The sequence below is a fragment of the Salvelinus alpinus genome, chromosome 23 (genome assembly GCF_045679555.1).
Source record: "Salvelinus alpinus chromosome 23, SLU_Salpinus.1, whole genome shotgun sequence".
Lineage (NCBI taxonomy): Eukaryota > Metazoa > Chordata > Actinopteri > Salmoniformes > Salmonidae > Salvelinus > Salvelinus alpinus.
The window spans coordinates 44,860,874-44,888,636 of record NC_092108.1 but is presented as its reverse complement, the minus strand read 5'-3'; the positions used below and the strand labels follow the sequence as shown (position 1 = coordinate 44,888,636).

The 27,763-nt window shown below is 46.0% G+C and overlaps 1 protein-coding gene across 2 annotated transcripts; it reads left to right on the top strand.

The window, feature by feature from the left end:
- The first annotated feature begins 650 nt into the window (after positions 1–650).
- On the top strand, positions 651–27,763 carry nyap2b (neuronal tyrosine-phosphorylated phosphoinositide-3-kinase adaptor 2b). 2 transcript variants are annotated; one of them, XM_071362524.1, is made up of 7 exons: positions 651–1,536; positions 5,066–5,269; positions 13,978–14,300; positions 17,696–18,775; positions 20,951–21,994; positions 22,929–23,026; positions 25,245–27,763. In XM_071362524.1, the coding sequence occupies exons 2-7, from the start codon at positions 5,091–5,093 to the stop codon at positions 25,458–25,460; spliced, it is 2,940 nt and encodes a 979-aa protein (XP_071218625.1). In that variant the 5' UTR covers positions 651–1,536; positions 5,066–5,090; the 3' UTR covers positions 25,461–27,763. The 2 variants fall into 2 exon arrangements, with proteins under 2 accessions (XP_071218625.1, XP_071218626.1); XM_071362525.1 differs by lacking the exon at positions 5,066–5,269 and having other exon boundaries at positions 652–1,536.

Sequence of the window (27,763 nt, the reverse complement as noted above, 5' to 3'; positions counted from 1 at the left end):
TTGTACCCGAGCGCTCCCATCACACAAACAACTACCCTATGTCCTTATGGAAAGCAATGTCTGGATAGTCATACTGTAAACACAGCACTAGCAGCAGTAGCATCTCATAACAAACACACAAGAACACAACCTCAAACTCTAACTGTACCTGTTTGTGTGTCCATTCGTCTGAGTTGCGCACCAGGGATGTGTAGCCTTAACATAGATTTCCTCTTTGCGTGTTTGTGCAGAGTGCGTTTTAACTAATGGGGGGGGGGTGAAGTTGTGTTTTGCAGATGGGTTTTGTTTTTTGGGTGCTTTCTGCCATTTTCTCTATGTGCATTTGTTGTTTTTGTTCCATTTGTGCATACAGAGTTGTTGGTTTGTTTGGTATGGATGTATGAATGCATACATGTGAATGTAAGTCAGTGTATTCATTGTGTGCTGTGTTTTTGTGTGTAACCCAGGCTTGTTTACAAGCTGAACGAGAGAGGGGGGGGGGGGGGGGGATAGAGGGAGGGAGCGGTAGTGTGGTTGCCAGGGCAGGGGGGGGCTGTGTCTAAAGAGGACACACCCTGGCAGCAGCGGAGGCACCAATGCCCCTCCCACCCCCAACCCCCTCTACTCCAACCCACAATGCCAGGCAGCTGATTAGAGAGCTCTCCGTGGTGCTGAAAAGAGAAAAACACATTCAGACACACAGTGAGTGCAGTACGGCAATGAGAGAGAGAGAGAGAGAGAGAGAGAGGGAGAGAGAGCGAGAGACAGAAAGTGAGAGAGAGAGAGAGAGAGAGAGAGAGAGAGAGAGAGAGGAAGGTAGAGTAGGCGTGTTCTTTGTGTTGTGATCCACACTTCTGAAGCCTGGACTCATCTGCTGTGGCTCAGGCTAGCAGAGAGGAGCTCTGTGTGGATGAGAGAGGCAGTGAAGGGATGCTCCGACTGAACACCCCCTGACACACACATACACACACCGCTCTTCTTTTCAACCACGGACACAAACTGCACCTGTGACACACACACACCTGGAAAGCCGAGAGTTCATCGGATCAGACAGAAAAAGCCACGAAGAACAAGTCAACTCCGGCGTGTGAATTCATTCTGCAGAAAGTGGCTGCAAGTCAAGAGGAGTGTGTGCGAGGCTTGTTTGTGTCTGTCTGTTTGTCAGTGAGGATGTGTGTGTGATGCTGGTAGGGTCTGGTCCAGTGCTGCTGCCTCCTCCCGTGCTCTGTAGCATGTGCAGATGAGTGTGAAGCTGGCCCCTGGGTTGGAGTCTAGCATCGTTTGGACAGGGGGCTTGGGTCTCTCCGGCTACCCAGGGGAGGGAGCACTGGTCTGGGCATCCACCGGCCTTGCTGGCACTGCCCCGGCCCTGGAGGACTCCTCTGAGCAAGCCTTACTGTCGGGAGCGTACAATGGCTACTGGACTTCCCTGTGGATTTAAGTGGAATTCTGCACAGATGCTCCAGGATCTGTCCGAGTTGTTCAGCGGCTCGCACTGGACTCACCTGGAGAACACCGCTTTGGCCCTCCTCAAGTCAGCAGGGACACAGCTCCACTGTAAGTATCACCACACACACACACAAACACACACACACACACACACACACACACACACACACACACACACACACACACACACACACACACACACACACACACACACACACACACACACACACACACACACACACACACACACACCTTCCCCTAACCTATCAAATGAAATTGTATTTGTCACATGTGCCTAATACAACAGAATACAACCTTACCGTGAAGGTCTTACTTACAAGTCTTTAACCAACAATGCAGTTCAAGAAATAGAGTTAAGAAAATATTTACTAAATAAACAAAAGTTTAAAAATGTAATACAATTTTACACAAGAAAATGACATAACAATAACGAGGCTATTTACAGGTTAGTCGAGGTAATTTGTAAAGTGACTATGAATAGACAGCGAGTAGCAGCAGTGTAAAAACAAGAGGGGGGGTCAATGTAAATAGTCTGGGTGGCCATTGATTAAATGTTCAGGAGTCTTATGGCTTGGGGGTAGAAGCTGTTAGGGAGCCTTTTGGTCCTAACTTGACGCTCCGGTACCGCTTGCCGTGCATGAGCAGAGAGAACAGTCTATGACTTGGGTGACTGGAGTCTTTGACAATTCTTTGGGCCTTCCTCTGACACCGCCTAGTATATAGGTCCTGGATGTCAGGAAGCTTGGCCCCATGATGTACTGGGCCATACGCACTACCCTCTGTAGCGCCTTACGGTGAGATGCCGAGCAGTTGCCATACCAGGCGCTGATGCAACTGGTCAGGATGCTCTCGATGGTGCAACTGTAGAACTTTTTGAGGATCTGGGGACCCATGCCAAATCTTTTCAGTTTCCTGAGGGGGAAAAGGTGTTGTCGTGCCATCTTCTCAACTGCCTTGGTGTGTTTGGACCATGATAGTTCATCAGTGATGTGGACACCAAGGAACTTGAAACTCTCGACCCACTCCACTTCAGCCCTGTCGATGTTATTAATGGGGGGTCAGTTCGGCCCTCCTTTTCCTGTAGTCAACGATCAGCTCCCTTGTCTTGCTCACATTGAGGGAGAGGTTGTTGTCCTGGCACCACACTGCTAGGTCTCTGACCTCCTCCCTATAGACTGTCTCATCGTTGTCAGTGATCAGGTCTACCACTGTTGTGTCGTCAGCAAACAGTGCCATTGATTTCATAGGGTTCACCTTTGTTACCTGATCCTCTGTATGATGAGTGATGGTTTTCACTGAGCTGGCTGTGCAATTTTGACACCGCTCGAGAATATCCCCATACCCCCAGTGCCACCGTTGCCTAGATACGGACGTAGTGTGCCACTTTCGTTCCCGTTTTGAGAATAGGCCATTTTGGATGACCAACTGTTGCAGTCAATGTCACCTAAGGAGAGGAGAAGATGGAGAGGGCAAGAAAAAGTGAGGTATAGTGAGGGAAAGAGAGGATGTGGGTTAGGTTCGGAGCGGCAAAACATCATTTTAAGAGAAAAGATTGAGTGAAGAATTGCCCCCACGGGAGAGAGAGCTTCTCCAACAGATATAGCTGATTTAAAAGAGAGAAAAGATAAGAGAAAGAGGTGAAAGAAAGGGAAGAGATGAACTGTGCAGGACCATAGGAGGAGAAACAGGGCTGCGAGGTTTTACTGAAAAACCGTGTGATAAACAAGCTGATGCCAGCGCTGCACAGCGCTGCAGGCTTACAGGGATTACAGAGGCAGGCTTAATTCAGCTCCAGCAGTGTTTGAATCCTGCATAGCTCCCCCCCCCCCCCCCCCCCCCTCCTGTCACTGACAGAATTTTACCTCTGCACTGAACACATCCACTTAACATATCCATATCCATACTCTGTGCCTGTGCACCAATGATAAACTTCAACTATGAGATGCAATTCGGCAGCATCAACTGTAGCACTCCAGCTACGAGCTAAAACACAGTACTGTAAATGAGGTCTGTCTCTCGTCTCTCTGTGACACTGATTCAAAACTGGGCCCTTTAAAAATGAGTAGTCTCTGGAGCAAACCGGAACAAACTGCCCCACATGCAGTTAAACTCACTAACCCCAACGTCGAGGTTATTCATGGACAGACAGAACAGACAGTAGAGGTATAGTGTGCCAGACAATTTTCTGGTCTTTCTAAGTTAGCCATGCCATCCATTTGGCTGCTCTCCAACCTCTCTGACTCACACACGGTCTCACATGCACACATGGGCAGACAGACAGTCTCACATGCACACACGGGCAGACAGACAGTCTCACATGCACACATGGGCAGACAGACAGTCTCACATGCACACATGGGCAGACAGACAGTCTCACATGCACACATGGGCAGACAGACAGTCTCACACACACACACACACACACACACACACACACACACACACACACACACACACACACACACACACACACACACACACACACACACACACACACACACACACACACACACACACACACACACACGGACAGACACACAGTCTCACGCACACACACCCACGCACGCACACACACACATGCACACACATGCATATGTGCTCATACACGGTCACACACAAACACACACAAACACACACACACTGTCCCCCAGGTCCCCTCCCCCCACTCCACACACAGTCCACTCAGTGCCGCTCACACGTAAACAGCATGAGTCTCTTAGGCTTATCTGAAAACATTGACCTACATAAAAGTGTGCGTTGTCTTCTCTTCTGCTACAGACTCCTGCAGGATGCACTGTGCTGTTGCACACACACATACCGGTACACACACATTCCCTCTCAAACAGCATCTATGCACAGTGTACACTCTGCATCTACGCACACATTGAATCGCCACACCACATCATTAGATGCTCAATGGTGTGTTTGGATGTGGCTGCAAACAGTGCTGTATTCACCGTCCATTCTTCTCATTTGAGCGAAAGCAAAGGGATAACAGTCGAGCAGACGTCAGGGAAGAGTCATTTTTTTCAATGGAGCATCCTCCCTCACGCAGCTCGCCAGTGACGCACAACTGTTTGTGGAGGAATCTTATAAAGAATAATCTGGTGGAGAAGCAGGCAAAAGCACAAGCCAGATTATTTGATCAGGAATCGCAGCAGTTCTACGTGTAAATCCAGCACAAACCACAGGAATGCACATAAATGCATGCAGTAACATAATGCCTGATATTCTGTATGCACAGCACATGACGTTGAAGGACTTCTCAGTACTGTATGTTGCTTCATCCTAAGCCTAAGGCTACTGTCATTCGGTTTTGTGTCATTTGTTTTCCTTCTTTCATCCGTAAGTTCTTGATCCATTGAAGCCATTTATCAGAGCGACTAGATTGTGGGGCCCCTTCAGAGTTGTGCGTTTGTACTATACGTTTCCCATGCTCCGGGGGGGAACATGATGAAACTTGTGGTCGCAGCCATGACGCAACTGTTACCACTAATACTAACAGCCCTTTATAAGCAAAAAAAACCCCGCCCATACACAGCCACCAGCCACCGCAAACGTCACCGAGCCACTATGCCATATTTGTCATTAACCCTACGCTATGTTCCTCTCGCAGAAGGCTGCCGGATCGCTTGTGAAGAATGATGAGCTCCAAAGAGGAAGAAACTCTGAGATTTCTCCAGTATGTTGAAGATAGCGGACTAAGAGCCTACAGCGGGCTGGTCTCTCAGAACCTGGATCACGCCAGGAATGAGAGGAACAGGATTTACCTGCAGGAGAAAAACGACAAGAAGAGAAAACAGGAAGAAGCCATTAAGAGGTAGGAGGCTTAAAATGTGTTCGTACACCTACAGCACACTCCTTCCAAAACCTGGGCCGCAGACCTTTGAGAAATAATACACATGCACAGGCACGTCATGCTTGTCTGTAGATGTGAGATGTCACACCATACTAGTGTGAGGACTTAACATTACATGTAACAAAGCATCAAAGACCATCATGCATCTTATAATACACCTCAAAACACACACACACACACGCACACACACACACCGCATGCTTGTCCAGTTATATATAGATCCACTTAGACATGACATGCTTGTGAAGTCACAGGCTTAAGTTGTTGCACTGTGCTGCCGATGCCACGGACCTCTTACAATTACAGCTAACCCAAGCCTCCAAGACAATGAAACCGGCCTTAACAAGCCCTTATGGCACCTTGTCCAATCTTTCAAGGAGGCCTTCGGAATTCCATTTCCTTAAGCTGGGTGTACACTATGTGATTTTGGCCCCGAAGTTTTTGAGATCGGAGACAAAATCCCCATGTCGTTGCCTAATTGGGGCGCGCGGCCGCCGCCGACCCTCGTTTGATGCGAACGAGTCAGAGACACAATCTGAGGGCTTTGACCCGTCTTTGAGCAGTCTCAGACGTCCCGATATTTGGAAACATGTTTGAATTTATCGGCACAAAATCCGCAATGCTCTTGTAGTGTGAGACGTGCAACGACAAGATTTGAGAACTGCGATCTGCAGTAGCCAGTGCGATGATGACGTTGTTTCGCATCACCCAGAATGTGTACACTCGAGCAGGGGAAATGACTCTGACAAGCTCTTAACCACACAATGTTATTAAATTCAAAATGTATTGGCTAGATATTTCAACGCTGTATCGCAAGCGTGAATGTCTGACTGAAAACGTTTATGAGGCTGCTTTGAGCCATAGCTCGTTCTAGCTATCTAAACACATCCTTGTTTTAGTGAGACAGCGTGGTATCGAGAATCCTCACCACAAAGGGAAGAATCTTATAGTGTGTGACCCACGTCTGCGCCACATCGTTTAGTGTGCACAGTGCACACCACTATGTCGGCAATACAAAAACACAACAGGGAAGACGGTCGCTTAATGTGAGAGGCTCAGCGATGTTAGGATTTTAAAAGTTCCGCCCGGCGCTGTGGTGTGCCATTCTGATTTGGAGCAATGGCTTGTCCTGCGTTGGTCAACACTGTTGAGTTTCCATACACAACAGAGAGGAAAGGATGTGTGTACTGTATGCGGTTCTTGAGTGGGTGTGCGTGGGTTGTGTGTGTGTGTGTGTGTGTGTGTGTGTGTGTGTGTGTGTGTGTGTGTGTGTGTGTGTGTGGGTGTGGGTGTGGGTGTGGGTGGGTGTGTGTGTGTGTGTGTGTGTGTGTGTGTGTGTGTGTGTGTGTGTGTGTGTGTATGAGTTTTGAGTGTGTAACATGGCCTCAGTCCCTTCTTTTAAGAGCTCACAGTGTGTGTGTGTGTCCCTTAAGCCATTGCATATTGCTATACTTTGGGGTGCCAGTGTGTCGGTGCGGGCCTCTCTACGGAGTAGAGTTAATTTATCATTTACTGACTTATTTGGGACTTGTCCTTGGCTAGAGGTCGTCCCTGCCTGCTCCACTTGATGGAGAGTAGTTTTAAGGTAGCCTGGTCTCAGATCTGTTTGTGCCGTACAGCCAACCCTTATGGTCATTGGTTTGGCATGGCAACAACAATAGGACTTGGCAAGACGGCAGAAACAGATGACAACAACCATAGGAGCACAAACAGATCTGGGACCAGGCTAGATTTAGGGAGATTGTGGATGAGGGAGATTGATGGATGAGCCCAAGTTCACTATTGGACATAAATGCACAAGTGTGTGATTGTTTTAAGGTTGTTTTTAATGTAGGGTCTATCAACAGAACTATAGGCTATATTTGTTAGCTGGCTAATGATGGAAGATTGGGCCAAAACTCAAAACCAGTCATATATAATGTACATAATATTATTTACGAACTGAGAGTTTGTAATTTCAGTCGTCCGATACAGTGGTTACAAACACTCCTACAAAGCATTGGAATTTGCATTGGAATAGTCAGTAGTGTCTTGCAAATGTTTGCGTCCTCTTTCACCCTCTGTCCAGGTGAAAGTGAGGCAGAGGAGACTGGTTGTCCTTACTTGGGGCTATGTTAGCGGCACCACGTGGCATCCGGAAGCTGAGCGAATAGGAAGTGGCTGCACGACATGGGCAGCACGTGGAGACGGCGTGCTTTGGTTGTGTGTGAACAAGTATGCGGTTCGCCCATAAAAGATGACAGCAGGTGGATAGAGAGGCGTCTGGTTGTGTGTGCTTTCCAATGCTACATGTTAACAGTGGTAGCAGAGTTCCTCGACAGATTCTCCTTCTACAAGTGTTGGCAACATTTTCTAGGTCTAGGAAATGTGTTGCAATTCTGAACAGTCATCACTCTTTAAGCCTTGTATGGCATTGATTGTTTTCACCTGTTAAGCTCTGCAAATGTTGTAGAGAGTGTCGAGTATGTGCAGTGTATGTGCAGCTTTGGCCATTTAGTGTCTTCTTCTGATAGTAAATCTGACATCAACTACAGTTGACTCCTAATATTATAGTAGGTGCCAGCAGTGTAACGTTTTTTCCATTCATTAACTGTATATGTTCTCTGCACTTGCAATGTTTCTATGCACAACGCCGTTTACATGAGTAGCGTTTATGAGCAAGTGCTATTTGAGAAACCAATAGTGCGCGTTTTAAAGCACGAAGTCCTAGGTCCTCCAGTCGTATGACGAAACGTTCTGTGGAGTGCACAAGAAACTCATAGAACTTTTCACTTAAGCACATTGCAGCAAAAGTTACCTGGCACGCCGACAGCGAGTCTGAAGTCATCCTAACTTTGTACCCATTCCAAGGGAGGTGCTGCCTTGATGAAAGTGCTATCTAGTGTCCTGATATCTCTCTATCTGTCTCTCAGCTGTTGTCAATGTAAAATATTAATACACAGTAGCTTGAGGAAGAGTATAAAAAAAATGGCTGGATTTTTGACGAGGCCTATAAGTAGGTCAATGAGACGACCCATTTTTACAGTAACTGATGGAGGGAGAGAGAGAAGCAAAAATAATGAGAGATCGAGAGGGGGAGAAAGAGAGATATACGAGAGAGAATGGGAGAGAGAGAGAACGAGGGAGAACGGGAGAGAGAGCGAGAGAGAGAGACAGAGGAGAGGGAGGGGGAGAGAAAAGAAACCTGTTAGAAAGAGATTAAGTGTGAAGAGCTCGCTAGCAGGAGATGTGTTCTGCCTGGTGACAGCTGGAACAGCCGCAGGCCAATCAGATCACCAAGTTGGTTTGAGTGAGGAGGGTCTTCCTGCCTACAATGCCATCTCACTTGTGTTTCCATTGTATCTGAAGGAATAGTTATTCACACACACACAGGGATATACACACACAGGGTTGTTGTCGGGCAGTTCTGGTTCTATGTCTACTTGTGTCTCTATGTGACTTGGAATGTGCAATATGTCACCAACAAACAAAATAATTGGGTTTATGTGTGAGATTAATTGTAAGGGAAAAAAAGTCTGTCCATAACACTCAGTGTGTGTTGTCACACACGCACACACGTGCGCATGCACGCACACACACACACACACACACACACACACACACACACACACACACACACACACACACACACACACACACACAGATTGATATGCACAGCAAACCTCACACACAAACTTAGTTCTGTTATTTTATTGGTGTCTTATCGTGCATTCAATGTCACATAGACTCAAGTAGCCTACTGACACAGAGCCAGAACTGCCCGACAACAACCCTTCATCCAACTGTTCCATGTGCACCTGTGGTCTAAGTTCCAGCCAATCACTGGGCAAGGCAAAGATCCTATAAATAACACACACATACACTCCACCAGTTACACACCTGGTACATACACAGTTCTGTATGTGTTTATGTTCATGAGTGCTTTCCTGCAGACACCTGTGTGTGAGCGAGCAGAGCTTAATTATTATTACGTATGATTATGATTACATTATTATTGTCATTTCTGCAGAGTATATGAATTAAGTACCACCATGTTATAGTGAAGCCATATTTCCACATTGCGTGGATAACGTTTTTGTAATTCTAATGAAGTAACAAATGATTATGAAAAAGGGTAATGTGACGACATTATTATAATAATTTCTGCAGCGTTTATGAGTTCAAAGCAAAAGCTACAACTCGTTACTTGATTTACTACACTGAAAACAATGAAGGTTCTTAAAGGGTTCTTCCTCAGCTGGTAAGGTTCCTTGGGGAACTCTTGGCCGAGAAAGAACCTTTGAGTTAAGTGGAGGGTTCTTGATGGGACATCTACAGTTCTTCGGAATTCTTAAAGGTTCTTGAAACAGATGGAAGCCTGCAGATGTGTCCCTTTCATAGCATACAGCAAATTGGCCAGTGTTAACTAGTGTTGATTTTTCTGTGTGACATTTTTTTGTGTTGATTCAGGAGTTAAATTAACACCGTAAAGAGTTAAATTAACACTCAGTGGTGTAAAATAACCCCAGTGTTGGTGACGATAACCAAAGTTGAACCAAAACCATGCCCATCGTTATCATATTTCCCAGCATGCTCTACTGCAGGTGTATTTTAAGAATTGTTTGTTTCAATATCTATGTTTTTGCATGTACACGATTGATTAATTAATCGTATTCTACTCAAATATAAATAACATACATTTTTGTAAACTAATTCAATCTGTTACTATGGACTGAGTCTATTGCACCCATTACTGAAATGATTGTTCCACTTTATATCATCTCATATCTTAGTCTTCCTAACCCTGGCAGTCATTCTGAAAGCAAATGCTGGCTATCCCCGCTCTTCCTGGATTCCAATAGGAATTACACATCACTTTGCAAGACAGCGTAATGTGACTTTCAGGCCTGATGTGGCCTGTAAACCATGAGTTTCAGGCCACTGTATTAGGGTAAAACTAGGGTCTCAAAATAAGCCTTATGAATTATGCTGTGTTAAAAAATAAATATTTAATGATAACACATTCACTTAGGATTTCACATGGTGAAGGCCACAGGACTGAAAATGTATGAACGCAACAACCATGTCTCTGTCACTAGCAAACACAGTCATTGGTGGTACTGGTAACTCAAAAATGTACTTGAAAGGCACCCTGAGAAATATGCAAATTAATCTCAACAATAAGGTGTTAAGTGTGTGTGGTTCTTCAAAGGACCATCCCATTTAAGGTTCTTCAGAGAGCCTAAAATGGTTCCCTTATGGCAGGGCTGCCCAACCCTCTTTCCAGGAGATCTACCGTCCTGTGGGTTTTCAGTCCAACTCTAATTGAACACACCTGATTCTACTTATTAGCTGCTCAACAAGACCTTAACTAGCTGAATCAGATATGATAAATGAGGGTTGGACTGAAAACCTACAGGACAGTAGATCTCCAGGAAGAGGGTTGGGCAGCCCTGCCTTATGGCATCGCCCTGAAGAACCTTATTTGGTTTCAACTTGAACCTTTATTTTTAACAGTGTACATGGGGGGAAAAAATAACTCCTGCCATTCAGATACCATGGTTAGTGTGTTTATGGTCAAAAAAGAATAGGGAAGTACTAAAGAGAGTGTTTGAAACAGGCACTGTCTTCTAGGCTACATAACATCAGCTGGTGCCAAGCTCCTCTGGGCACAAGGCATGACCAGGAATACACACTGAGAGCTGTGTGATTTTTTTCCCTCCCTGGTCTTGAAAATGCCGGCTCAATGCTACCTCCATCATGTGCGTGACTGGCACGGTCCACCGCAGTGATTCATAACCTGAGGTCCTGGAACCCTCAGGTGGTGTGTGATAGGTTTGATAGTTGGAGGAGGAGGGTAGGTGTCATATAGCTGTACACAAGGGAGGTCTACAGGTTCAAGGAAAGAGTCCCCCATTTTGAATGCTACATCTCTGAGCGATGTTCTATCGATTCCTGGGGTCATTTCATGTCTTCGTGTGTATCTGAGCTATTGCCGTTCAAGCATGCAGAAATTCGCAAATGACATAGCATTGCGATAAAGCTGCTCTAGACTGGAAGTTAATAAGGAATACAACTTTTTGCAAAAACGTCTGTCATACATGTCAGATTTCAATACTGGCTGATGTCATAACGCGGGAGCCATTTCTAATATTTTCCAATATTCCTACCTTGAGAAATGTGTAATTTAACAGTGGGTCCTCCACATGTCTCCTATTTGTCTGCCTCTTCGGTCCAGGGTGCATTGCATGGTGCCATTGCAAGGCCATTGCGAATGTCAGACTCTGCGAAGCACACCGATCTGTAGATTGAACATGGTGAGATTGTAGACTCCTACATTTATAGTGCTGTTTGTTTATGCGATTTTACAGCTAACTAGCTACTTCACAAGCTGATATTGACTTTGGTATTGTTGTGTGTAGCTACATTTGCTAGCTAGATACCTAGCTTGCTAGCCTGCCAGCCCATTGAGAGAGCATTGCGCGTGTTGTAGTCGACTTGATCTGCAACAGTTTTCCACAACGATTTTCAAATGTTGCATACACTCTTAGTATAACAATAAAATTAAACATTTGTTCACCAAAAAATATTTTTCTCACAATATTAGTTTTATTTAACACTGAATTTTAGGAATGAATGGTTTTGGGTGGATTTTTCCTTTAATAACTACAGATGGAAGTTTAGGACTTGGGAGTTGTAGTCTCTCATGTGTTCGTTTGTTGTGCGGAGCTGGACAGCAGCAGGCTTTGTGTCTGGTTTCCGTGGGTACCCTGTTGCTAGGCAAAGTTAAGCCCCTGACCAATGAACCCAGCCCTGCAAGCTCCTGCTGCTCAGCAGCTGGCTTGGAGTCAGTGGGAGTCAGCAAAGTCACACACACACATAAAACGCAAACATCCACCCACCCCCGCCCATGCATGTATTCAAGCATTTGTACGCACACAATGCCATTTAATGTCACAATAATCTTCCAACTTTGTATTTTGACTGACGCATCGACTTAATGTATGGATAAACTCTTGGACTTAATTTCCACTATGTGGGCTAAACCACCAAAAGATACCAAAAACAGAAAAGGTTTTAGGTTGGTTTTCCTTTAACTAACTGATTCAGTGCAGATGATCGATTCCCCTCAATGACAATAACTGGACAAAAACGGTTTAAAATACTAATATATCAACATCACTGTTTCTGTCCAATTGGTCTTGATGGGACATTCATTCTATATTGTCCAAAACAATTTGGAAAGTTGGTCATTCCAATGTTCGAACCTTTTCAAAGAGGCACTCTGCAACTGGAGTACTGTCTCCACCAGGGTTGCATTACATGCGGTTCAACTCTCATCCACGGACATTGTGAAAACTCTGCATCGGGGCAACGAGGTGTTTGAGTTGGAGTTGAGCACCAACAGAGAAAGATGCACGAGTAGGGAGGTAGTACGTATTCAACACAGCTAATGATGCACAGCAGTTTGAATGGCCCCCGTGTGAGTGGGTGTGTGCATGTGCAAAAAAAGTTCTCTAGTTTTGTGGTTGGAGAGAGAATAATTGTTAGGCTATTTGTTTTTGGTGTGTTCAATTGACTTACAGGTATTTACTCTGATTTTTAAAAAATGAATTCAAGGTGTTGACCATATACTGTACCACAATCAACACATTTTCCTATCTGACAATATCTGATGATATAGGGCTATAATAATTAAGACCCTCAAAAATATTCAGACTCCCAACTAGACTACTTCCTATTTTTGTCCGCCTCATCATCTCCAAACTTTATTTAAACTTTCGCCATGATATATTCTGTTTGCTGGTGACCTTCTAAATAAATAAAAATAGTACTAGAAATGAAGCTAAAGTCCCCACCATCTGGCAGAAAGAGAGTCAGAAATCAACTCTACAGTCCTGTGACTGTTAAAGCCCCATCCTGCCACATGAACCACTCCATTCAGGCTAATCATCCATGTTTTTAAAGAGGGATCGATGGTGGCTGGAGTGGGGAGACTTCCATCGTGTCATTGTGTCTCTGCGGCTGGGAGCGCCGAGCTAACCATGCCCAGGGTTAAACACAAATCAATGGCTACCCACAGAGAGATTCTCTCGGCTGAGTGGCACTAATGTGGCTCTCATTGTTGACGCTCGCATCATTTGAGCACTCACACAGAGAGTAGGGCAAGCGGAAACACACACACGTGCACAAACAAACATCGAAGTAGACCTCTGTGTGCTATTTTTGGTTCAAGTTCTTGTGAAAGGGCAGACCTCCAGAGGTGAGGGAAGGACTGATGTATCGGTGATTTCAGTTTTCTAATTATCTTTATAGATTCATCTTTGTCACAGTAACTTACTACAACTGTTTGAATGAAAGATTGATCGATTTATTGTTTATCATTTCTGGATCAATCATTTTGGATTTGAAAGCAAGACATTTCGTTTTTATAGTGCTCAGTGTGGTTTCATTTTCTTGTTTTTCCATCCATAATAAATTGTTTCTATGTCGAATGCGAAAATAGTTCTACGTACCGTCGTGTGTTATGACACGAGCACCTATACTATCAGATTCCAGATCAGTCATCATGTATCATAACATAAACATCTCTCTCTCTCTCTCTCTCTCTCTCTCTCTCTCTCTCTCTCTCTCTCTCTCTCTCTCTCTCTCTCTCTCTCTCTCTCTCTCTCTCTCTCTCTCTCTCTCAGGACGGGCGAAGAGGTGGTGACTGAGGGGAAGCTCCTGCGCATGGGCTCCATGACAATGCCACCCCCCCCGGAGCGCATGCCCGTGCCCCCCTATCTTGCTTGCGGGCCGGGCTTCGCTGTGCGCTCCCAGTCCCTACACTCGGTGGGTGGGGGCAGTAACGGCGGTGGGGAGGAGGAAGTGGGCAGCCCCACGTCCCGCAAGCAGCCCCCACCCAAACCCAGGAGGGACCCGGCTACCAAGTTGAGCATTTCCTCTGAGACAGTGGACCACAGCCCCACCTTGGTCTGTAGGGGCTGCAGGGCCAATCCGGACAGTTGTGATGGTAAGTATGGAATGGCACGGCTAGCTAAGCAAACTACCTAGCTATAGCCTGTAATTCAACGTAGCTAAGGCAACATGGGCTTAGTACACAACTATGAAAAAAATACTACCCAACACGCAACTACACAAACACACAAGACCTGACAAACACTTTGAGAAACACTACAATACGCACTGAGTGGTTTATGTGTGACAGCACTGTACAGCATTCCTGTCTGACTTTACATAACAACAACACAATTTGGCCCACACTCCGTAAACAAATGACCGTCCGCTGCAGTGGGATTGAATGAGCCCTTTACAAGCCAGAGTGCAGTGAGTGTACATGAGGTTGAGTGTAGCAACGCGGATGAACATTGGCTTCCGGTGAGTGAGGCTCTGCTTGGCCATTCAATCTCACTGCTCCCGACGGTCGTGAATGGTGTTTACGTAGGCCCAGTCGGACAATTCTTCCCACTATTGTTGGATGGCGGATGTGCGTGCAGGCTTTCTTTTCATCATACTTTTTGCTCCCCTCATGGACATGTTGCAGTGTTAGATTCCCCCCCGCTTGAGGTTTCACCACAGGAGGCTGCTGAGGGGTGAACGACTCCTAATAATGTTCGAAACGGAAACCATGTGTTTGATATATTCGATACCATTCAACCTATTCCGCTCCAGTCGTTAAGACGAGCACGTTCTCCCCAACTAAGGTGCCACCAACCTCCTGTGGATTTCACAGCAACACAACCTGACTCTACTAACTCATTCAGGCTTGAGGAGGTTGGAAGGGTGCGTGCAAAGTGACCGGTCTCATTTTTGATGCGCTGTCGAAAGCTAACCGTTTGGAAAATGCCTCCCACAGCATGTGCAACCTACAGTGTCTGCGTTCTACAGTGTCTGTGTTCTACAGTGTATGTGTTCTACAGTGTCTGTGTTCTACAGTGTCTGTGTTCTACAGTGTCTGTGTTCTACAGTGTCTGTGTGCTACAGTGTCTGTGTTCTACAGTGTCTGTGTTCTACAGTGTCTGTGTTCTACAGTGTCTGTGTGCTACAGTGTCTGTGTGCTACAGTAGTGTCTGTGTGCTACAGTAGTGTCTGTGTGCTACAGTAGTGTCTGTGTTCTACAGTGTCTGTGTTCTACAGTGTCTGTGTTCTACAGTGTCTGTGTTCTACAGTGTCTGTGTGCTACAGTGTCTGTGTTCTACAGTGTCTGTGTTCTACAGTGTCTGTGTTCTACAGTGTATGTGTTCTACAGTGTCTGTGTTCTACAGTGTCTGTGTTCTACAGTGTCTGCTCATCCGTTTTCTCCTTAAAGCCCACAAAGATCCAGTTTACATTTTGCAAGAGAATGTGCTCCGAGAATGGGTCACATCCGGAGAGATCTGAATTTGATGTCCTGGTGTGACTCGTTAAGCCTATATCCACTTTGTGATCGGCTCTAGCATGAATCCTCACCAGGTAGACAAAAGTGATCCGCTCTGAGGAAAAAGTGTCAGAGGTCACTGTAAGTCGTTGTTGCATGCAATCGGCAATTCCCCTGAATTTAATAATAACAGCAGATCTCAAAGGAAAACATATGAATGAAACGAATGACGGAAGCGGGACACATTGGGAAAAAGATGGTTACTGTAATAGAAAATGTAAGTAGAGACAAGGTAATGAATGGATCGACATTCAACCATCTCTAATCAGATATGATTTGTTTTAACTTTATTCACTATAAAATCAGTAGTGTGGCCTTGTGGATACTGGGATGTAAACCAATAGAGCATAAGAGCCATAAATTCAATCACTGTTCCGCTGTAGACCTATATCAAATAGCATGAAAACAAAAAAATATTTGACAGAAACAAAGAACACCTGCTAAGCAAGGAAACAACAAGTGAAGAAATTAACAGGCTATTAAAGTCTTATAGTCTTAAAGGGCTGTGAGAGACTTAAAGGTGAATATACGGCCGCATTTGACTGCGTTGCAGTTTGACGTGTGTGCCAATGTGATGGTTGGTTAGGGAGTTGCCCTGGCTGTCTCAGATTGGAGGGGATCACTGTGTGCGCACAGATCTTCCTCTGCACCACGGCAACCATCCCACAGAAACAAGACCCCCCGTAGCCCGGCCAATCAGAACAGAGGCAGGCAGCGAGGGCCAATGAAGCGGCGGCAACGGTTGAGCTCTAAGGCGTCCCGGGCCAATCGCCGTCGGAGTGTGGGGGTGTCCATCACAGAAAGAAGGGTTGTTGCGTGAGCCGGAGCAGGCTCTGCGCCGAGCAGGGGGGAGGGGCCAGTCGGAAGCAGAATTCATTCAGGAGGAGCGATTGACCTAGATTCCTTTTCCCCTAGGAGGAGAGGGGGTGTGGGTAAACACATCCGCTACGGGGGAGGGGGCGAGAGAGCGGGGGAAGGGAGGAGGGGGAGGATGAACTCATCATCTGTGCGCGAAACAGATCTCAAGATCCACCATGCAACCCAGTTAGCATAATGATAGTAATAACAGGCCACGCATCCGAGTGCGGAGACACAAGTTACACTGACACATAGCCACATCAACAATTGAAAAAAACACACACACACACACACACACACACACACTGAACCACAGCTGACTGTGCTCAAATGAGGGGTTGGGTGAAGTGCGGAAGAGACATTTCAGTTGAATGCATTCAGTTGTTCAACTGACAAAAATATATATATATATCCTATTATCATCTCATTATCTGGTTGAGAAAGTGGTGCTGGGATCTTAAGCCCTGTTGAATTTACAACCTGTGTTTGTGCAACCTGTGTTTTTATGTGCACTTGTTGGAGGAAAACAACACATTTGCCCTTTGCCTGTGTGTGTAGTAGGGAGAGATTTAAGTTCAGAGACTATGAATGTGAATATGTTGAGGTTGGGTTGAGGTTATGGATGTACTGTATATGAAAGATTTCAAAGGGATGAATGGTGTGTGTGTGTGTGTGTGTGTGTGTGTGTGTGTGTGTCGAGATGGCGGTGGTGAGTCATAGAGAGGAGCGTGCGCCTGGACCATCTGGCGTCTGAATTATTAAAGGTGTAAAATCTGCAGTTTGAAGGAGACATGTTCCAGCTCTTATCTTCCATCTGACCAATGGGAAAAAGGGACACACTAATACACTACACTATTTGACCTAGAAATACACTCTCTCTCTGCGCTACAATATACTGTAACCAGAACATATCTAGCCTAAAGGAACACCTGTCTATATATGGTTGTGATATACAAGACCCAAATGGATTCACTGTCATACCAACCTGAAAAAACACACACAGTTTGACTCAGATACACTTAACTACTACACTACCTTATATCTGACCTAAAAACAAAGACATGTAAAACGTAATAATACAGTGAAGCTTTACTGTGATGTGGCTAACACGTTTTGTTTCTCTGCTCCTTCAGCGCCACAAGGCTGCGGCGAAGACTGCAAGAGGGTCCCTCCCCCCAAACCCAGGAGGAATCCCAACACCCAGCTGAGCACCTCCTTCGATGAGTCCTACATCAGGAAGCACGGAGGCTGCAAGGGTCACTCCCCCTCTGCGGAGCGCGAGCGCAACCCCTCGCCGCCGAGCGACGAGAGCCCCAGCCACCACTCCGACTCGGATGAGCCCGTCTACATCGAGATGGGCGCCAGTGTTGGGGGCGGGGGGCAAACAGAGGCGCCCAAGAGTGAGGACGAGGAGCCGGACGAGTCGGTGTATGAGGAGATGAAGTACCCCCTCCTGGATGACATGGACTACCGCTGGGACCCCCCGGGATGCCGCTCCGCCTGCCCCACCCCGGCACCACTGGACCCTGAGCCCCTCAGCCGCTGCTCCACTCCGCGCAACATCCCCCTCTGCGACATTCCCGCGCCCTTCCCCAACCTGCTAACCCACCGGCCGCCTCTCCTGGTGTTCCCCCCTTCGCCAGCCCAGTGCTCGCCAAACTCAGACGAGTCCCCGCTCACCCCTCTGGATGCACTGACCAAACTGCCCATGATGGACAACCCCGGCGCCTACAGCAAGTCACCCACCACCTCTTCCGAGCCCCCCTTGGCGCACCTACGCCGGGAGCTGACCGCCACGCCCACCCTGACCGTGTCGGGTCGCTCGTCGGCCCCGCCCCTGCCCTGCACCCTCTACAAGTCCTCGGCCTCCTCGGCGCACGGCTATCAGCGCAGCCACTCAGCCTGCCCCTCGCCCGTCAGCATGGGCCGCTGCCTAACTCCCCTCAGCCTGATGCGTGCGCCACCCTTCGACACCCCCATTCCCTTCCCAGGCGGGCTGCCGCGCAGCGCCTCTGCCACGCCCCACGGAAAGGGCTCGCCGCCCCAGGACTGCGTTGCCGGGGGCAGGCTGCATGGGTCGATGCAGAACGTGTCGACGGGGCGCTCACGCACACCGACCAGCCCCCTGGACGAGCTGACCAACCTGTTCACCGCCGGTAGGAACATGATGAAGAAGAACACCAGCGGAAGGAAGTCCAAGGAGCCCGGGGAGAGTGAGTGTCAATCATTCATTCAGTCAGTCAATCAGTCAGTCAATCAACGCATCATCTAGTGGTCAATGTAGTTACAGAATCAGTCAGTATCAACATAGAGGTAGAGTAACAAAATAGTTCCTCCACAGGTATCCACTATCCAGTCTGATCCAAACGGACTGCCATGCCATAACCCACACAGTGTAACCTTGACACGTTTGTTGACACATTGATGCACAGACTACAGCAATGGTTCAAGTTTTTTTTTTTGTGAAATGATTTATTAGTGTTCTCATCAGTGTCGCGTTAATATAAACCCCTTTTCATCTGGTAAAACAAACTTCCAATCCCGCTAAATTAGGAGATGCTGCTGCTGATGTTTGCGGTGGGTGTTTGTGGCTCTTTGCAAGCATTTCCTCCGTGAGCCCGTTTAATCTATGCCCACCAAACATAGATTGATACAGATCATATGATTTAATCTGGCCCGGATTAGGGAGTAAAGCGGTCGGCCTGCCTCGCAAACCCTGCAGTGGCATTAAGCCACCGCACAGCATTACTCTTAAATATGTAAACATGTTTAAACACAGGAGGCCAATGCGTCCAGTGCAGTACGGTGCCAACATTTTTACAACATTTTTATAAAACTTCAGAACCGGTTTTCCGTATTCATGCTTCGTCGACCATCCTGTAATCTTTATATTCAATCATGGATATATTTATTGAATTTCTATGCATAATTCCGCCATTGATTTCCTCCTAATTGACGACCCCTGTTGACACACGCTCTGAAATTTAAATGGGCCTAATGCAAAGGAATAAAATATGAATTGGTGTTTGAAACCACATAGGCTATGCATTGCATATGCACACAATACTGTATAACAAATTGTAGAAGAGTAAACCGTGTGCAGGTATTCAGGACTTAATTATGGTCACAAGAGCAGTGAAGTGCGTTATTGGGTTTTTACCAGATTGGCTGATGATTTGGAGAGAGATCTAACACAGCAACTAACTCCATGGGGGAATTCCCACTGGTTGAGTGCATTTGAACCTATCTAGGGCTATACATAAAAAATGACTGGGCACGTGTCAATCTGTTCTTAACTCCGAGAGCTTCATAGCAACCACCAACTCCAACCCAGTCATAGCAACAGAAGAAGGAGCCTCTCTTATTTGCAGCATCCCTCCCTGTGGGGAAGTGGGCCAATCGCAGCGCAGGTCACTCCAGCTTCCAACTGATCATGTGCAGCAGCAGCAGGCTTCCTAAGAGACAACCAAGACATTTACACCTGATCAGAGAGTTCTATTCCTATCTTGGCCCAATCAGCTCGTAAAGATTGAACCAATCAGGGAAACAGCTTCACAGTCACCAATCAGGAGAGAGAAAGAAGACCCAATCTATGACAGTTGCTGACTTCCTGGAATTGTAACACCACAATCTTCCCTGAATGTAGGACATCTTGTTTGGTGGTTCTGGCAAATGTTTGCATCTAGCCTTTTATGCAAATTCTGTGTATTTCTTAGCATTAATTGGCTTGTGGGATCATTTGTTGGCTCTGTCCTCTTCATGCATATGCAGTAATGTCTTATTGGTGCACAGTTCTGTGTTGTCCTTTAGCCTAACAGAGAGAGAGAGAGACGAGCAGAGAGAGATAGAACATTACAATTGTCATATATACCTACTGCAATGTTTTAGAAATATTTCTCCAAATATGACAGATTAAAACAGCAAATAAATGTGTTTAAATAAGAATGCATTGAAAGCGGTTACTGAGCCTTTACCTACCCATTGATAATAGTGTCTATGCAATTCACATCCTGGATGTCTCCACGACATCTGTCAAGTGAAACAACAGCATTTCCCAGTAATTCAGGCAAAAGGACCTCGTCTCATCCCAGTGGTTCATAGCACCCACAGTGCATGGGTGAAACCAAGTGGCCGTATAGCGTTAGTGCAGTGCTTTAATAAAAATATATATTTTTAGATAGGTTATGTTTACTAGATATTTTGTGTTGAAGTAACAGAATATACTACTAACGAATTGGCAAGGACATGCAGGAACTTGGTATTGTAAGGTATTTGACTGTGTTTCTCCTAGGAAATAACAGTAGATACCACTAGGCCTAACTAACAACAACGGACTTAAAGAAACGTGCTATTTTATGGTGTCTGACTGTGTTTCTCCTCTATTACAGCCGAGTCCAAGAGTAAGCCTAACAGCGAGTCCAAACGTGACGGCAAGGAGCGACACAGTCACAGCAAGGAGTCCAAACGGGAGAGCAAGGAGTCCAAACGGGAGAGTAAGGAACGTAGCAAAGAGTCTTCTTCTCACAGACGCGACACCAAGGACAGGGGCTGTAGCAGTGTTGAACCCCTGCCTATGAAACGGGACAGCAGAGACCGGGGTTGTAATAGTGTGGAGCCCTTGCCTATGACAAGAGACAGTAAAGATAGGGGTTGCACTAGTATTGAGCCCCCGCCTGTCAGACGGGACAGCAAAGACAGGGGCTGCAATAACATAGAATTGATGCCTAGACGCAATAGCAAAGACAGAAGTGTCCACGGCATGGAGCCTTTACTACGGCAGGACAGTAAAGACTCTCCCCGGAATGGTGTGGAGTCCAGACATGACAGCAAAGAAAGGCTCAGCCACCAGAACCCACCGGAACTTCTACCCAGGCAAGATAGCAAAGACCGAACCAGGAACGAAATGGATTCGAGACATGACAGCAAAGAACGAATTGATCAGCCACCAGAGCTCCTACCCAGACAAAATTGCAAAGATTCACCCAGAAATGGCCTTGAGTGCAGACGTAATAGCAAAGACCGAGACAGGGCGAGCTATGGCCTGGAGTCTAGACAAGAGGGCAAAGAACGAAGTTACAATGGAATGGAGCTCTTACCCCGACAGGACATCAAAGAGTCAGCCAGACATGGCCTTGAAGCCAGGCGTGACAGCAAGGACAGAAGCTGCAATGGCTCAGAACTGCCCCCCCGGCGCGATAGCTATGGCAAGAGTGCCAATGGGGTAGATCCTAGGCGCGACAAAGACCGGGTGGGTTACAGCTCAGATGTCTTGCCCAGGCGTGATAGCAGAGATAAGGGGACCTACAACTTTGAGCAATCAAAAGCACAAGAGAAGAACGGTGTATCAGGGCAACAATCGTCGACGGCCACACCAACCCGGCATGGAAGACCTGCTGGCAGTCCGCCAATGATGTTGGGAACTGGCAATACAGGTGAGGATAGCCTAATTGAAATTGCACATACAGCTCAACACAACCAGACACCAGGAAGTGACTGTGGTAAATGATTTACACGCACTAAACATGTCCTCATCAAGCACAATAATCTGCAAAGTTTAGAGATGCTATTGATTGCAATAACATGCAAGTAGCTTATCCATAATCAAACAATTTGAACATTCTCTGACTGGGTTACATGGGTAACCAAAAATGTACATACAACAAAGGTAGTCAGGTTCTTCAATCAAGTACGAGGGTGGAGCAAAAACCCGCAGACACTCGGGTGACTCGGCCCTCCGTGGAATGAGTTTGACACATGCTGTAAAACAACACATTTCACTGCAGTGTGTGACAATAAAACATGTTTTGAGTGCGCTTGTTAGCTAGCTTGCTAGGCTAATTTAGTCAGCACATTGTCCGTCACCTTGATTGTCATTTTGAAGACAATTTGAATTAATTATAAGGATATTTCATACTAATCAGTAAAGTTTGAAAATTAAAAGAACAAACACAATTTTACACTTTTCACACGAAATAAGCAACTTACCTAGGCCAACTGTTCTCATCAAGTTGCAGTTTCAAACTCAAGAAAAGAGATTTTTTCTGGTTTTGGCGAGAATACTGAGACCAGGTGCAGGTACCCTTTGAAACACACTGTCTAAATAGCTAGAAGCCTAGGCTACACAACATAAAATGAAATGTGATTCCAAGTGTTATCTTATAGACAAGACATAAAACATGCTGAGAGAACTACAAAGTAGCCTACACTATTTATTCTGGTAATGCGGTGAAGATTGGTAAGGGTTTGAGATTGTGATTAGGCTTACAAGTGTGTATTGCTTCACCATAACTTTTAGTTTTGTTGAATATAAACTATTAAAAGAGTGAGCGAAATGTTTTAATTTAAATGCATTGTCCCTCTTTATAGAACTGAAACCAGCACTTCCGAAGTATGGCCGCTCCTCCTCTGCCCCAGTTACACCCTCTCCCTTGGGGACCCCACAGAGGCAAGCACCAGAGGCACAGGTAATTCGATGAGATATGAGATATGCTGCCAATAAATCTACAATTATCGAGAATTTCAATAAACATTTTTCTACGGCTGGCCTTGCTTTCCACCTGGCTACCTCTACACCGGTCAACAGCTCTGCACCCCCCACAGCAACTTGCCCAAGCATCCCCCATTTCTCCTTCACCCAAATCCAGATAGCTGATGTTCTGAAAGAGCTGCAAAATATGGACCCCTACAAATCAGCTGGGCTAGACAATCTGGACCCTCTCTTTCTAAAATGATCCGCTGAAATTGTTGCAACCCCTATTACTAGCCTGTTAAACCTCTCTTTCGTATCGTCTGAGATCCCAAAGATTGGAAAGCTGCCGAAGTCATCCTTTTCTTCTAAGGGGGAGACAGTCTAGACCCAAACTGCTACAGACCTATCCTCCCATGCCTTTCTAAGGTCTTCGAAAGTCAAGTAAATAAACAGATCACCGACCATTTCGAATCCCACCGTACTTTCTCCGCTATGCAATCTGGTTTCCGAGCTGGTCATGGGTGCGCCTCAGCTATGATCAAGGTCCTAAACGATATCATAATTGCCATCGACAAAAGACAACACTGTGCAGCCGTATTCATCGACCTGGCCAAGGCTTTCGACTCTGTCAATCAGCGCATTCTTCTCGGCAGACTCAACAGCCTTGGTTTCTCAAATGACTGCCTCGCCTGGTTCACCAACTACTTCTCAGATAGAGTTCAGCGTGTCAAATCGGAGGGCCTGTTGTCCGGACCTCTGGCAGTCTCTATGGGGGTGCCACAGGGTTCAATTCTCGGGCCGACTCTTTTCTCTGTATACATCAATGATGTCGCTCTTGCGGCTGGTGTTTCTCTGATCCACCTCTACGCAGACGACACCATTCTGTATACTTCTGGCCCTTCTTCTGGCCCTTCTTTGTGTTAACTAACCTCCAGACGAGCTTCAATGCCATACAACTCTCCTTCCATGGCCTCCAACTGCTCTTAAATGCAAGTAAAACTAAATGCATGCTCTTCAACAGATCGCTGCCCGCACCTGCCCGCCCGCCTAGTATTACTACTCTGGACGGTACTGACTTAGAATATGTGGACAACTACAAATACCTAGGTGTCTGGTTAGACTGTAAACTCTCCTTCTAGACTCATATTAAGCATCTCCAATCCAAAATTAAATCCAGAATCCGGCTTCCTATTTCGCAACAAAGCATCCTTCACTCATGCTGCCAAACATACCCTCGTAAAACTGACTGTCCTACCGATCATTGACTTCGGTGATGTCATTTACAAAATAGCCTCCAACACTTTACTCAGCAAATTGGATACAGTCTATCACAGTGCCATCCGTTTCGTCACCAAAGCCCCATATACTACCCACCACTGCGACCTGTATGCTCTCGTTGGCTGGCCCTCACTTCATATTCGTCGCCAAACCCACTGGCTCCAGGTAATCTTGCTAGGTAAAGCCCCACCTTATCTCAGCTCACTGGTCACTATAGCGGCACTCACCCATAGCACGCGCTCCAGCAGGTATATTTCACTGGTCACCCCCAAAGCCAATTCCTCATTTTGCCGCTTTTCCTCCCAGTTCTCTGCTGCCAATGACTGGATCAAATTGCAAAAATCACTGAAGCTGGAGACTCAAATCTCCCTCACTAACTTCAAGCATCAGCTATCAGAGCAGCTTACAGATCATTGCACCTGTACATAGCCCATCTGTAAATAGCCCACCCAACTACCTCATCCCCATATTGTTATTTATTTATTTATTTTTTGCTCCTTTGCACCCCAGTATCTCTACTTGCACATTCATCTTCTGCACAACTATCACTCCAGTGTTTAATTGCTAAATTGTAATTATTTCGCCACTATGGCCTATTTATTGCCTTAGCTCCCTAATCTTACTTCATTTGCACACACTGTATATAGACTTTTCTATTGTGTTATTGACTGTATGTTTGTTTATTCCATTTGTAACTCTGTGTTGTTGTTTGTGTCACACTGCTTTGCTTTATCTTGGCCCGGTCGCAGTTGTAAATGAGAACTTGTTCTCAACTGACTTACCTGGTTAAAAAAGGTGAAATGTAAAAAATTATAATAAAAAAGATTGGCCCCTACTGCAGACCTGGATCAATATCTATTTGTTTTCTTTCATTCTTGGGAAGTGCTTGATTTACTTTCCCTGGTTGCCTACTGCTCTTCTCCACTTTTCCCCAGGTACCCCAGATGCCGTGGATGTGTGGGGACAGCACCATGCTGGAGCAGATCGAGAGGAAGCGCACCCTATGCATGGAGATCCGCTCCAGGCAGCGGCCCCCAGACAGAAACCACCCGGACAGGAACCTGTGCAAGCAGAAGAACAACGGGGCCAAAAAGATCCAGCCGCCCCCGTACCCCATACAGACCACTGTGTTCTGGGACACAGCCATCTGACTATAACCAATGATTAACTATAACCCACTTGGCCCCACGCCCAACCCCCATCTAGACTTTGTGCCTACTGATTGGGCCTACTCCGCATCACGGGGGTCAGGGGCAGCCAATAAGAGCAGGGAGGGGATCGCTGATGTCAAAGGACAATGGTGGTTACCATAGCAATATTTCCGCTTGTTCAGGTTGTAATGTTTTCTCATCATCACTGGTGATATTTGATATTTTTCTATTTCAAGTGACTCCATGTAAGATACTTAGTACGAATAAATATTTTCTAAACAAAAAGGGATAAAGCAGCAAAAAACGGTGTCGATGTAGAGCAATCCAATGTTTCTTTTACGTTTTTGTTTTGGTATTTCACATTTTAAAGCATAATCTATCACGGATCATTATTTATGCCAAATGCTGAATGAAGTCCCAGTACTCAAAGCACTCTTTTGAATGGAGGATGTTCTGACTGTCAACACACTGCCACTGTTGTACGTTGACATAGGTTTCTATCAGAGCCATGTATTTCGATCTAAATACATGGCTCCGGTTGCCATTAGCCCTTGGGCCAATGTGTTCTAGTATGTACAATACTTAGTCCGAGAACAGGTCAGGAATCTTGTGCTTCAGTTTGTAAGTTTACAAGCTGTGTAGTCAGTCAGAGCCTTTGACAAGGATTTATGTGTTATGAGATGGGTTGGCTAGCATGTACATAGTACACAACACTAAGATAGAAACGATGGTGGGTCAGGGAGATAAACCTAAGGACAAACCTATTATCCCAAACCAGCCTGCTGAGGTAAATTGTGGGTGAGGTTGCACTTTGCAAGGGTTGGTTATCTAATGTGGGTTGGTGGCAATTGCTGGCTCTCCTACTCTGCCAGGCACATTGAGGGCATCTTCCCACAGAGTAGATACGGAACTCAATCCACACCAACAACCAGCCGGAACAATCCATGCCTGAACTTTTAGACAAAAACTTAATCTTACGGCAGAATATGTGTATATTATGCACTTGCTTGAGAAATAACTTTGGAAAAAATATGCTTATATATTTTTGGGTAAAATGTAGAGTAGTAGAGCTGTGCCATGTAATACGTTATCACTGGTTGGCTGGGTGGTATGATCGCAGATGATTGGCTGTCTGTGACATGCCGTCATCCGTGACTGGCTGTCTGTGATGCATTGTCCCCCGTGATTGGCTTGGCAGCATCCATTTTAGGGATCAGATGATAAGGACCTATAGGGTGGCCACAGCTCTGCCCAAGTATAAAGGCATGGGTTACACAAGGGCCTACAGATCAAGGCTTTGTAAAGTAAAGATTAATAATGAAAAACTGCACTACCCATCATCCTCCATCACACGCAATTAGGCTGGATCCATGTCCAGCTACCCCTCCACTCCCCCTCTACCTCCTACATCATCTAAAGAGGTTATCTTTTGCACGTAAGAAATGCAATGTCTGCATTGCCAAACTGTTTTAGATGTACCCCCCCCCCTCCTATTCCTGTCCTCCATAGACCAGCATGCACCTGCATGGGCAATAGGGGTGTGACTGAAGTCATGGGTGACTCAGGAGTTGCCTCTAACAGTTGTTCCAGGGCCAGATTTCTTAATGGTCTCCTAGGTTAAGGTTAGGATTTGGGTAATCTAACTATAGATCTGTGTTGGGGGATGGTCCTACGTCAAGCGATGAATCCCTTTGAGGTTGTTTAAGGTGCAGTGTACTGTAGTGATGTTGGGGACGGGTGAGAGACCAATAAACGGCTAGATCCCCAAATCTGTCCATTCATTGGCAGACATGAGCAGCAGTCCTATAGGAATGGAGGAAAGGAAACCTAGGAGTAGCATGAACAACCTAACTGGTTAAGCCAGTGCAGTACCCCTTCCACTGAGAAATCAACACGGGGGTCCCAACGAGTCCTTTATACCTGTATGTGTGTGTGAGTGTGTGTTAGTGTGTGTTAGTGTGTGCCAAGCTACACTGTATGCAGGTCAACTCTGAAATGATTGTTTTAAACATGAACTTTTCTGCACCGCACGGTTGGTCAGCGCAGGCAGGTCTGAAATGTATAACGATGTACAATCTCTTTTGTGTGTGTATAGAATATGTGCACTGTGAAAGGTAGAGCGAGCACAGCACTGTGAAAGGTAGAGAGAGCACAGCACTGTCAGAGTCATCTGTCTTATTTCTAAAAAGGAACAGAAGAAGAAGGAAAAATAATGTTTGAGAAAATGAAGTACTGTATGCTGATTGTCACATGGGTTCTGTTGTCGAGAGAAATAAATATGAACTTTGACCCGCTGTGGAAGA